The 13,419-nt window shown below is 39.2% G+C and overlaps 1 protein-coding gene across 4 annotated transcripts in view; it reads left to right on the top strand.

Moving 5' to 3' along the window:
* LOC145662395 (protein nervous wreck-like) overlaps window positions 1-13,419 on the top strand; it is a 554,721-nt gene that overhangs the window by 500,514 nt on the left and 40,788 nt on the right. For all 4 annotated transcript variants that reach the window (XM_081727930.1, XM_081727929.1, XM_081727928.1 and 1 more), the window contains exon 16: window positions 3,432-3,798. In XM_081727930.1, the coding sequence (XP_081584056.1) occupies window positions 3,432-3,798 (367 nt within the window). The remainder of the gene's footprint in view (window positions 1-3,431; window positions 3,799-13,419) is intronic.

Raw genomic sequence — 13,419 nt, 5'->3', positions numbered from 1 at the left:
TCATAGGGAATTTTGAGGGCGTGCCAGTTTTTTTTAATTTTTCAGAGTGGCAACCCTAGTCCTGTCTGAGTACCTTACAACGGTAAAGATGGAGAAGAAGACGACAGTTGCCTACTTGTCATTGAATATTCAAAATAAATACATATTAAAGAGCTCCTCAATCTTTATTGTCATTTTTACACCCTGTCGATTCATGTTTAAACCAGAAATAGTGGATTTCCGCTTTAAATAGAGGGATAAAGTCAGTGTTGGTACTTATTCTTAAAACGCTCAATTAGGGACGCACCCACGATGGGGGTCCACTGGGGCCGGCTCCCCTCCAAAACTTCGTAACACAATATACACTTGAACAATTTCTCAACAAAACTTTTTCTCTTATGAAAGCAATCTAGTTCTATCATTTTTTCTGAAAATATAGGTGGAAATATTTTACAATTACTTATCCTTTCGGTTCCAAAATAATACCCGTACAATACGCTACTACGTAGGCCTAGTCATTTGTATAAAGGTAACCTAGAAAGTTCTGTCGCTTTTGTAGAGGTCTGTGTTCAATTGACACTCACACCGTGAGTTTAATCTGATTGGAGATAAGACGAACGTCAGTTGTTGGTGTGGGTATATCCAACATACTACCTGGTTGGGGCAGTTCAGTTACACAGTTAACTTGCGTAAGGACAGAGTGAACATGGGACCTCTACACAGCGTCATAAGGGCGTGTATGCTGTAAGATTTCAAACTGGGGTCAAACGCCACTGCACCGGGCCAGAGGATATGCCAGGACTTTGGTGAGGGTGTGGTGACTACGCAGGCAGTGCAGCAGTTGTTTAACAAGTTTAAGGTCGGGGACGAAGCACTCGCCGGAAGACCAACACATATACAAAATGAAGATCCTAAGGCAGCAATTGAGGCGAACAGTGGCCAGACCAGTGACGAACTGGTACTGCATTTCAGTATAAGTAGAGGTACCATTCCATCCGCCATACTCCCCTGACATTGCACCGTACGATTATTACATATTGCATCCCTTGGACAATCACCTTAGAGGGCACCAGTTCAAATCCCTAGTAGAGATGCCAAATGCACTTGATACCTTCTTCGCTTCACGGCTCACCAAATTCTACCATGATGGAATCCATGGCCTTCCAGAACGTTGGCAGAAGATAGTTGATGATGATGAGGAGTATTTTTGATCTTCCAGGTATGTCTTAAGTGACATATCGATGTTGGAAGGTGGTGGGTGAAAAGGCGACAACACTTTCTTGGTTACCTTTATAGCTTTTTTTTTTTTTTTTTTAAGAATGATGATCAATGTTGAAAGCGGAAATAGATTTGTTATCACTTCCTGAGGATTAAAAGTAGAGATCACGCTGACCATAGAATCGGAACATGATAAGAAAGAAACATTTAACGATGAAGCATAATAATACATACCATAGATATAATCAGTGCGAAAATCCTATAACAGTAAACTTCTGAAATAAAAACAGATAAGGTTTGGTTTCAAGTTATGATTTCATGTTTAGAAAATAATATAAAACTAATGTTAAACTAAAGACGAAAATTTGAGTGTGCAAATTAAATCCTGGAGAAGTAATACAGAGAGAGCAAAACCTTTTTAGTAATCTGAAAGAAATTGTAAAAACATTTCAAGTATCCTAGGAGTACTGATGCATCAATATGCTGTTAATACATTCTGTACTGAAATTGAAATTGAAGACCATCTGCGGCATCTGAAAATAGTTAACCAAACTATTCAAAATTTTAACTTTAATTTATGAAAGTGAATGAAATTTCACATTTACAAAGCAAAAAAGAAGGTTTATTGGTTTTATTTTTATTAGACTACTACACTATGCTATACATAAGTATGAGAAGTCTTATAGCTGGCTATTTCCGTCTGTCTGTTGCAGGGGCTCCACTTGACGGGTAAGGTAAAATGTTCCCTGACTTTCAGAAAAATATGCTTTTCGATAAACTCTGAAGAGATTCACGATAGCGTCCTTGGGGTTGCCCATGAGACACGACAAGAGAGATTTTTCATAACGAGGTATGAGAACTCTTCCAATATAAAGAAGTACAACTCCCGATACAAGACATCATTTTCACAACACATTTCGGAGACGATGCAGCCTCCCAACTGTTACCTCGTAGGAAACCCTACACATCTTGTAGAGCCTTGGTGCGAAAAAGAACCCTAAACTCCCAAGCAACTAACTAATACTTCCAATCAGTGACTTCGTTAGAGAGGGAAAAGGGGCTAGCTCCCTGGTGGCATCTTCTGCCCTCCCGACTACCTCCCAGACATGTGTTGTAGTATAGGTCAAGTAATATAAAACTATTAGTTTCGGTATAGGAAGAAACAGCTGCCCTATCTCCAAGAAATTTAAACTGGCGTCGTCATTGGGTCAAATTCTACTTTAAACTGTAGGTCTTCTCGTATATTATATATCTTAGCCTGACTTCTGTCAAACTATAAATATAAATCAGTTGAACATTAATGTATGTCGATCGTCTGTCAAATGCTTCTTATCATTCCCGAATAACTCACAATGTCTATTCTCTTAACTACTGCATGTAAAGTCGTCAACCTTCCTCAAATTTTCATGTTTTCCACCATTTAGTCTTCTAGTTCAGTCTCTGCCAATCGATTGTAGTCACTACAGTACTATCTAGGGGCGGCTCTACAATGTAGTCACAAAGTCATATGCCTTCCCAATTAATACAAAAATGTTTTAAAAATATTTATTCCTATATACAAATGCATAACGACCGAACACAAATTTTAGTTATTTAAATATAGACTCTGTAATTCTGGTTGTTGTCCATGAGATTTTTGGCAACATAGCGTTATCCTCTGTCCACCTTACGTGATCTCTTTCTAGCGCCCACGTCCACCTACAGCATACTCAGATACGCCTGATCTCAAGTACATTATAATCATACTCTCAGTAACTGAAAATCTTTTGGTCTTTAGCTTTGCAGCGGGAGAGAAAGAAATTGGGTGGACTTTTTAGCTCTGTGCGGGTTATGCGCTTTGCACGTAAGGGGGAAGAAGAATGGGAGCGACTTTTTTCTTCTGCTTCGACTGACTCTGATTGTTTCAAGGCTCCAGATGTTTCCGCGTTCGGAGGCGACAGAATTCGACAGTAGAATTTCATAGGATTATGTTTGCTTTGCGATGCCCATGTACAAATTACTATGAGGGAAAAAATACTTTCTTAGTATACTTTACAATTTGGAATTTAGTAATACATGATTTATGTTTACGTTTTTAGAGAGAGGGTGCAAAGAGCTTTTGCTACCACAGCCGATGTAACTTCCTTCTTGTAGAACTCTGGAGCCGCCACTGATGCTAGCTGTTCACTGTATGTTTATCACGAGAGTAAAATAGGTATAATTTGAGTGTAATGCTATTCTTGTTTTCTTTTCAGGCACAAAATCCTGATGAACTCAGCATCGTGGAGAATGAACAGTTGGAAGTCATTGGGGAAGGAGACGGGGACGGTTGGATCAGGGCTCGAAACTACAAAGGGGAGGAGGGCTACATCCCGCACAACTATGTGGACATTGACGGGGCACCTCAAAGTGCTGGCTCCTATCAGCTCGTCTCCCAGATCTCGTTCTCCTCCGTGGATTACCATGTGCAGGAGGGTCAGGCAGACGAGGTGGACCCCTTTGCAGAGTTGGACCAGCCGGCCCCGCCCCCTTCGCAACCACCACCTCCTATTGCCATTGTCACCGAAGAGGAACAATCAACACAAGAAATTCCGCCCACAGGACATACGGCAACTGGAGACGGTAAGGTTACTTGATTACTAAACTGTCAAAATTGTGGGTAACTATATAGCTAAGATTCCCAAAGGAAATCGCTTTTAATTATAGCTTTTGTCTAGTGAATATCTAGCTTGAGATGCGTTGATAAATTGAGAGTGAAAAGCTCTTCATCCACATATAATTGATATAACAGCATACTTCAAACTGGTAGAGATGCTTGGATATCTGAAAGATTGAGAACCAAGTTCAATTTTGTTAAAATCAACATCGGTGTAGCCGTATCGGTATGTCGAACTATCTGTCTTTTCGGACTTTATCGGCTTTATTTTGTTTATATTTTTTAAACAGTAGGAAGTATCTTAATAGTTTTAATCAATTCCACTAACAATGCTTATCTAATTTTTAAAATAGAATTGCAATTACTTGTTTGTCCTTTCAAGTATTTTTTTCATCAAGCAGCGTTCATAATTGAGTAGAAGCTTGTTGTTGCTTTTTTTCCTTATTGTAATTGTTAATATATTTATAGTCTATACTAGTCACCAGTATATTGTCTTACCAAAAAATATTACATTAACCATATAATATCATACTGTTTAGTTTCCTTTCCAAATTTATTAAATATTCAGCTAATTGCTCCTAATATACACTACTTTCCAGGAAGTCACCGAACATCCCATACCTGATAGAACGAGAAAGTGGACTACTTACCTAATAAAGTATCGGTCCTACATTTGATTAGATCACAGTGTGCACCAACCTGAGAAGGATTTCCACTAGTTTCTAATAAGCATTGGTGTCATTGCTGCCTATTCTTTTCTCAAGGCAGCACCGAATGGTGCCGGCGAAATCAAATGGTTCGGACGACACCTGAAACACCGTTCCAATTAGTCTCACAGATCTCGATTTGAGCAGATCAATCTTATCATTGCACAGAATTATCGCCGCATAATCTCATAACAATGGTGAAACGGTGGTAGGGAGCATTGTCACCTTGGTAGGAATATTGGTTTATTTCGTGGAACTGATACAGTGTGGGGAACATTGAATTGTCCAAAACGTTCAGGAACTGCGTACTGTTTACGCTACCAGAGGGTCGACGAGAAGTGGACCCAGCTGATGTAGCAGCAGAAAGCACCCACACCATAACATTCCAACGCCATCGAATTTCACTGCTGGCATAACACAATCATCTGAGAAGCATTTACCGAGTTGGTGCCACACCCAAACTCTCCTATCTGATTGGAAATGTGTCTAACTTGATACATCACTGAGTAGCACAATCTTCAATTGGTCCACTGTCCTAGTTTTGTGGGCGTTACACCATGTTAGTCGAGCTACTTCGAATGATGTTAGGTTCATGCGCTACTTCTCTCCGATGCAACCTAAGGATTTGCAGCTCTATTCTGATAGTATGAACCAAGAGGGATGTGCCAATCACTGTTTGGAACTCTTGGTGGATGGCATGAGGCTGTTGGCCGCAATCTGAACATACCATTCTTTTCAGCACTTTCTTCTCTTACCTCGTCCACCATTATCGTGCTACTACCAGGCCATTTCGTGACATAGGTGAAGTAGTAATTGCATGACTTGGCCTCACTTTTTGGCCCCTGGGTCCCTGCCTCAGGACCCATGGTCCCTGGCCGGGGTCAATGACCTAGGGGTACCTAGGACCACCCCCTAAAATTTGGCAGGGGTACATAGGACCACCCCCCAGGACCCATGGTCCCTGGCCCGTGTCAATGACCTAGGGGTACTTAGGACCACCCCTCTAGATTTTGGCAGGGGTACATAGGACCACCCCTTAAATTTTGGAAATTGCCAAATCTAAAAATTGGGTGTGGTAGCCTAGGACCACAGTATGTACCTCTATCAGTATTGGGTGTCTATGTCGTTCCCTTTTATGAGTAAAAAATTGCCAAAAATTCAAATTTCGGAGGTTTTTGACCTAATTTATCCCCTTGGATGAGGTATTATTACCCTATATGGTTATATGGGCGTATACAGGGATTCATTCCCTTTTATAAGACATGGGTATATTAATGCACCCCTTGAAATTTTTGGGAGGGGTACTTTGGCCCACCCCTTCAATTTTGGAAATTGCCCAATTTCAACATTGGGTATTATAGTACAGGACCCTAATATGTATTATGATAAATTTGGGTGGTCCACCTCGTTCCCTTCTAGGGGTACAAAATTGCCAAAATATAAACGTAAGCAATACGTAGTACCACGTGTTTGGTTTTTGGTCGATTTTATCCCCTTTGATGAGGTGTTATTATCCTATATAGTTATATGGTCATGTATAGGGGTCCATTACCTTTCATAAGATATGGGTATATTTGTGCACTCCTTTAAAAATTTGGGAGGGGTACTTTTGGCCCACCCCTTAAATTTTGGAAATTGCTCATTTTATATATTTGGTATTATAGTACGGGACCCTAACATGTATTATAATAAATTTGGGTGGTCCACTTCGTTCCCTTTTAGGGGTACAAAATTGCCAAATTTTAGTACAACCACGTGTTTGGTTTTTGGTTATTTTATTCCCTTGGATGAGGTCCTATTACCTTATATGGGTGTATACAGGTGTTTATTTTCCTATTGTAAGACGTAGGTACATTTGTGCACCCCGGCAGGGATGCCTTGGCCCACCCCTTAAATTTTTTGGAAATTGCCCAATTTAAACATTTGGTATAATAGTATAGAACCCTAATATAGATCACTATAAATTTTTCGGTGGTCTATCTCGTTTCCCTTTTAGGGGTATAAAACTGCCAAAATATAAACGTAAGCATTACGTTGTACCACGTGTTTGGTTTTTTTTTGACCTAATTCATTTCCTTGGATGAGATCCTATTACCTTATATGGTTGGGGGGGCGCGGTGGCTCAGTGGTAGAGCGTTCACCTCTGGTGCTTGGGGTCCCGGGTTCGATCCCAGCCCCCGCCAAGTGAACTTTGTGGTGGACAAACACCGTGCTCGTGGGTTTTCTCGGGGTTCTCCCGTTTCCTCCCACTTTCTTCATTCCACCATTTTCATTCATCTCTCATTATCACCGTCTCCTTTAGCCTCACCGGCATAACCTTGGGACGTAAAACTTAAAGATTTCATTTTTTTACCTTATATGGTTATATGACCATGTATAGGAGTCCATTCCCTATTATGAAACATAAGTACATATGTGCACCCCCGGGAATGGTACCTTGGCCCGCCCCTTAAGTTTTTAGAAATTGCCAAATTTAAACATTTGGTATCATAGTACTGGACCCTAATATATATTACTACAAAATTTGGGTGGTCCACCTCGTTCCCTTTTAGGGTGCATTTTGTTCCGCTTTAGGAGTGAACCTTGCAATCGTCCCGAGTTTGATTCTTGGAAATGTTGAATTTAACGTCCCCGCGAAAACGGTGAGAGATGATAGGACGAAACATGAACTTACTTGACTGAGGATTGAAGCAGTGACCTCATACAGTAGAGACAAGCGCTGAGCCATCGTACACGTGTGTTGATTACTATGCAATAGTCCCGAGTTTGATTCTTGGTGCTAGTTTCAGGAAATGTTAACGTCCCACTTGAAACGATGATGAGAAATGAGAAAACATCATAAACTTACTTGCTTGCGGATTGAAGCAGAGATCTCACACATCAGAAATAAGAGCTGAGTCACCATACTCGATTGAGAAGTTGAGTTTGTTGATTACTATGTCATGGTCCCGAGTTCGATTTTTTGTGTTAGTTTTAAGAAATGTTGAGTTTAACGTCCCCTTGAAACGATGATGAAAAAATGATAGGAGGAAACATGAACTTACTTCGTTGTGGATTGAAGCGCTGAGCCGCCGTACTCCATTCAGTGCGAACAGTTTCGCGTATGAAAAGAAGACGAGCAGATTATGTTACATTACACATTTCAGTGCGAGCAGTTTATACTAGGTTTATGTTTCATATAGAAAGATAGAAGATCTGCGTTGTCATCTTTTTTACTTCGTGTGCAACTTTGACCTTGAAGAAAACCTTGTTGACTCAGTGCTAGCATTGACGTATACACACAATCTTATTGTTTAGTTGGCTGTATTTAGAGATGAATCAGACATGTAAGGTTGCTGGTTCGAATCTAGTTGTGTTCGCTGTAACTCAGGGTCTGAGCGATACTTACCGAAATTTTTCCAGTGTTGCCAACACTATCAGAATGAATCGATTCATTTAGTCGGAGCAGTTTCGTGACGAAAACTGATTTTTGTTTTGCACACAAAAAATTTTCTGAAACAGAATTTTGTTTGTACATAAAAATTTTTTTCTGAAACAGAATTTTGTTTGTACATAAAAATTTTTCTGAAACAGTTTTTGTTTTGTACACACAAAAAAAATTTCTGAAACAGAATTTTGTTTTCGTACACAAAAAATTTTTCTGAAAACATTTTTTTTTCGTACACAAAAATTTTCTGAATCAGTTTTTTTTTCGTACACTAAAAATTTTCTGAAACAAAAATTTAGTTTGATTTTTTTTTCGCAAAACATTGATTTATTTTATCGGTAAACTGATTCAGAAAAAAGAAATTGAAATCGCAGTACAGGAAAAAGAATTTGATTTTAGGATGTGAAATAAAAACACAGAATCATGTTTTTGTACATTTATTTTTAGCATGTGAAATAGAATACAGAATTTCTTTTTTCTTCAAAGGAAGACGTGTCCGTGACGGGTACAAATTCTGTAAAGAGAAAATAAAACATATGAATATACATGGTAATATTTATTTTGTTTCCTGTGAAAGAAGAAAAACAGATTATTAACATCGAACTAACTGATCAAGAGAGAGTGAGGTGAGAAAAGAAACGCAAATGTGACGTACCTGAATTCCTTTTTTTTTCTCCACGGGTTTCTGCAAGGTGATGTCATCTGAGTTTTTGTCTTCGCTGTGGCCTCGTTGAAGCATGTCCCGTGTTGCGTTGATTCTTTGCCCCGTCTTTGGGAGGTGATGTTGGTGGGATTAGGGGAAAATATGGCTGTTATTCTGTTCTGGCTTTTTTATACCCATAGGGCAATGTCTCGTATGTGTCTGGTATTAATCGGCGTTTTTTATAGTTGAAACTGTACTTCTTTTCTTCAGGTTTTGTGACAAGATGATGATCGTGGGTTCTGTAAATTTTGTGCGGCGTGCTAATGGAGATTTTTTCACTCGATTGATTTATGATCATTTGCTCCAGACTATTGAAATTTAACTTTTGACTTGCAGTATAATTGAGTGTGAATCCACGAATTTTGCATACATAACTGGTTGATTTCGTGTCGGGGTTGTAGATTTCCAAGGCGTACTGTTTTGGGCCACCAGACACGAATTTTTTAATGTATGCTTTTGGTCCAATTGATTCAAGTTCATTTGACATTGAACCAAGAAATACTTCTGGTTCTATTGTGGGCTGTGATGGTCGCTGCGTGAATATTACGGAATCTGTATCGAAATATAATACTCTTTCTTGCAGAAGTTCTAAATATTTGTAGAGTTCCAGACGAGCTTGACACGTTGTAAATGCTCCAAGGACAACATTAGCATTGTGATTTTGTACTGGAACATCATCTTCATACTGCCAATAAAGGTATAACATCGAATCGTTAACAGGTAAAATTTGGTTTACTTTTATGTCTGGAGCAGTTAATTTTTGATACAGTTCTTTGGGGTCGTTAATGATGGTCGTTTGGCTGAAATTGTCTCTTATAGCGAGTCGTCCCCAGAAGGCATTCAAACAGAGCTTTGCAAGACTACGACGTGCTGAATTTGTCATTATATTTGCTGCATCTAAAGTTATGCCTTCCCGTTGTTGTACCACTTGGATATACTGCTGCTTTTCTTCTTCGGTGACGCAATTGGCAGGCCAACCAGAAGCTTCCAGCTTAGATTTCAAAAATGTATTAATGTATTCGCTGAATAATCCGCCAGTCTTGGTTTCTGGATCATATACGGTGATGTCGTAATCCCAAATTTCGTAAATTTCAATGACTTGATACCCAAGTTCAATGGCTTTTTGAATTTCATAGGACACCCATGTTCCTGTTAGACTTCGTTCACTGTCCGAATGTGTACATTCAGAATCTTGATTTAATGCTGTGGCACAGGCAGCACAAAGTGGAAACAACAACTTCTTATTTGAACGAAATGGCAACACTGGATGAAACACATTTCTGCTAGGCAAGATCTTCAACTTGACCAATCCGTTGACAGTTTGAATGTCGGGCATTTCTGGATCTCCCTGTAGATATATTCGTGGATGCCCTATTGGATACCGTCCACATTTATTCACATAAGGATACAGGGAGACGATATCCAAGAATTTTATTTCTTCGCCTTCATTTTCATTTGCGACGTGGTACAATTTAATGGTATTAACACGGCCACCATAGAAGCTGTCTCTTGGATTTAATGGTGTCTTATTAGTATAAGGATGTGTGCTTAAAGAAGAGGCCAATGCTGGATTGGATTTTAACACTTGACGAAATTCACATTCCCACATTTCATGTACTTTATATCCCATGGATCGTAATAACTTCATTTTACGCTGTGTTCTCTCGTAGCGATAGTTCATTGTTTCTTCGGAGTTCTCATAAATGGGTTGATCACGGCCTGTAGGGACACATAGAGGACAGCCGTGGAATCTGCACCCTTCAAATTCATACACGTGTTTCTCTTTAGTGTCAGGATCTTTGTAGTAACCGTCCAGATGAAAACCAGCAACATAAACTTCTTTTCCTCTCGCAGCATGTTGAATTGAATGACCCTCTTTTTCCTCCATGTAGGCAAGCCACTGCAAAGCAATCCGTGACTGATTGTTTCTGTGACGGTATCCACGTGCAGGGAGAATGCTAATAGTATTAGGTTTTAAGAAATTTCGTCGAAATACTAAATTGCACGCACTCGCCAAAGTGATAGCCTCCAGGAAAGGATTGACGTGAGTTTCTTGTTCAAAAGTGGTCATGAAAGATATACAAGCCAATCGAAGTACGTTGACGTCCTGGATACAATAGTTCACCAATTCTTTTTGGAAAATAAACGTATCGTTCTGGTGTTCGTTGTACCATGTCATGAATTTTTCTCGTTCATCCACTTTCATTTCATCTGCACCATAATAATGGATGTCCGGTAATTTTCCCACATACGTTTGATTTGCAGCAGTATTAAAAAAGTGTGGAAAATATCCTTTGGTCGCTGGTAAATGAAATGCCTTGGATAATTTACTTAAAGCCATTGGCATGAAATTTAAGGAGTCAATAAACGATAAGTGATTCACTTTCATGCTTAAAATTTTTGCTCCGTTCAAGATCAAAGTAGGTTTCAATTCATGTTCTTCCACTAAAGATTTAAGAATAAAATGACCATCATATCCCTTACAATTATGTGCCAAAGATACAATAAGTTTGATGTTGGGTCGTGGTTGACGTAAATACGCAAGAAAGGCATTGATCGGATCATCTTGAAAAATATGTTCTCGCTGTCCACAAACTTCACACGGATGATGTATATCCTCATCTTGAACACAGTTGTAACATACTTGTTGGGCCACCAGTAAATTGGGCTTATGAATGAATGTGTCTTCATCGAAGAAAGTATCCTGTGTGGCTTCGATATCATAGAAGACAATCATAGCCTTCTTGGCATGTAACACTGATGGAACTCCAGGCTTTAATTGAGTCGTATCAGGCTTCATGTAGCATTGGTGGGTAGACGTAACATGTTTATGGCACACATTACAAAAATAATCAGTACAATCATGTTTTCTTTCCCCTGTATGGACAAACGAATAAATGCGTAGACATTTGGCACACTGTTTCACCATCTTGCATATTGGTTGGCCTTTATGGTATGGTACAGTCAGATGATTTGTATAACATGTTTCACCATAAAATTCACGATTGCATTCTGGGCACTGCTTCTCCGTATTGGTCTTACTGCATGGCGGTTTCTGCAAACATTTCTCACACATGGCCGAACAGTTCTTGACGTGTGCATTACGATGATCATATTTTTTGTGGCATGCAGCACAATAGTAGTTGGTAGAAAAAACAGACGTTAATGACGTGATGATGTCATAATGAGAATTGATGCACATTAAATTGATTGGAATTTTGTCTTCGCCACCAGGCCCTTCATACAGAATATCTTCTCCTGAAAAGCTAGTGTATACGGTAAGTTTATAATTTGTCAAGTAGCGTTGCAATTGTCGTAATTCTTCCACGGATCCCCCATGCTCTAAATTCACTGATGATCTGGACAAAAGTTCATGTACGTCAGGGAGAACAACACACTTTCTCTGGTTGTGATATTGTCTGTACAGTTTCTTATTTGTATCCTTATATTTCTTTAGGCCAATAGCAATCACAATCGCATACGCTAAACATTTCTTGTCGGTGTTTTTTACACGTAAAATGCCTTTCTTGCGTTTTAATAATTCGTCGTTTGATAAAAGACCTCGACGCACCAATCCAAATCCACGGGGCACATCCACATGATGAAAATGGACAATGAACGGTTCGTTCATGAGAAAACTATCGTTACTTTGAAGGATGCGATCAAAGGATGCCCATAAAGTCTCCAGTGTCAAATTACTTGCATGCCGGAAAGATAGATAAAATGGCTTGTTCTTCTCATCGTGGGATAAAATCGATAATCCAACCATCGATGATTCGTCGACGTTTTCCAATAAGTAATCCAACATCTGTTGAAAGGAGGTCTGAACCCACTCCACAATATCGGTGCCACTGGTCGGAGCATTAACTTGAATTTCCAGCATTCGTCCTTCAAGATTAAAACGCCGATAATGTCTATTGATTTCTCGCAAGACAGTAAAGCCAGAAGTAGCCATATTCAAATAGGAAAAAAAGGTAAGGTAAGCAAAAAAAGGAATAGGCAAAGAAAAACAAATATCTAAAACGAAAAGAGAAAAAAAAGCACGAATTAAAATTGAATTCAGAGATCACTACATTATCAAAATGACTACACGATCAATCCTAAAAGAATGATCATATCTCAAATAGTTCTACTACTGAAACGTTTTATTGTCGTCATACTGGAAATCAAACCCGGACCAACATCAACATGTAAATGACCTAAGTTTCTGTAGTGATAAAAAGAATGAATGAAATTGTTTTTCTAACTGTGCTGAAAGAATCATTGTAGTAGTAAGCATTTTTCCTCTGACACTGAACTTTAAAACGTATGACGAACATGAAACGAAAACAAAATCTCATGCGCTTGCTTTTCTCGAGCTAAGACAAGAAAGACTCGAATTCGTTTCTCGGCGGGAGATCAGATCCCACATTAAACTGCAAGTCCACGTCTCACGTTGTAGGGAACAAATTCGTGCGTAGTTTCTTTGTTTACTTTCAGAAACTGAGCTAAGTGGTTAGCGTTACGCAACTCTGGCCCGGGTTCAACACCCAGTATGCGCTCAAATTCAACATTAAGCTGTATTCCTAGCACCCCACTACTGAAGGGACGCTAAACCAAAATCAACAATTTTCTCGCGCCTACTTCTAATGTGCGGGATTCCTAATTCGATCCCCGGTCAAGTTATTCTTTCATTTGCTAAATATTTCATGTTAAAATAAAAACAGTGATAACAATGTTATCCTCATGCAAAAGCACTCCATTGATATTA

The sequence above is a fragment of the Thermobia domestica genome, chromosome 10 (genome assembly GCF_964235325.1).
Source record: "Thermobia domestica chromosome 10, izTheDome1.hap1.1, whole genome shotgun sequence".
Classification (NCBI taxonomy): domain Eukaryota; kingdom Metazoa; phylum Arthropoda; class Insecta; order Zygentoma; family Lepismatidae; genus Thermobia; species Thermobia domestica.
The sequence above is the reverse complement of the archived record's forward strand: the minus strand, read 5'-3'. Positions and strand labels throughout refer to the sequence as shown.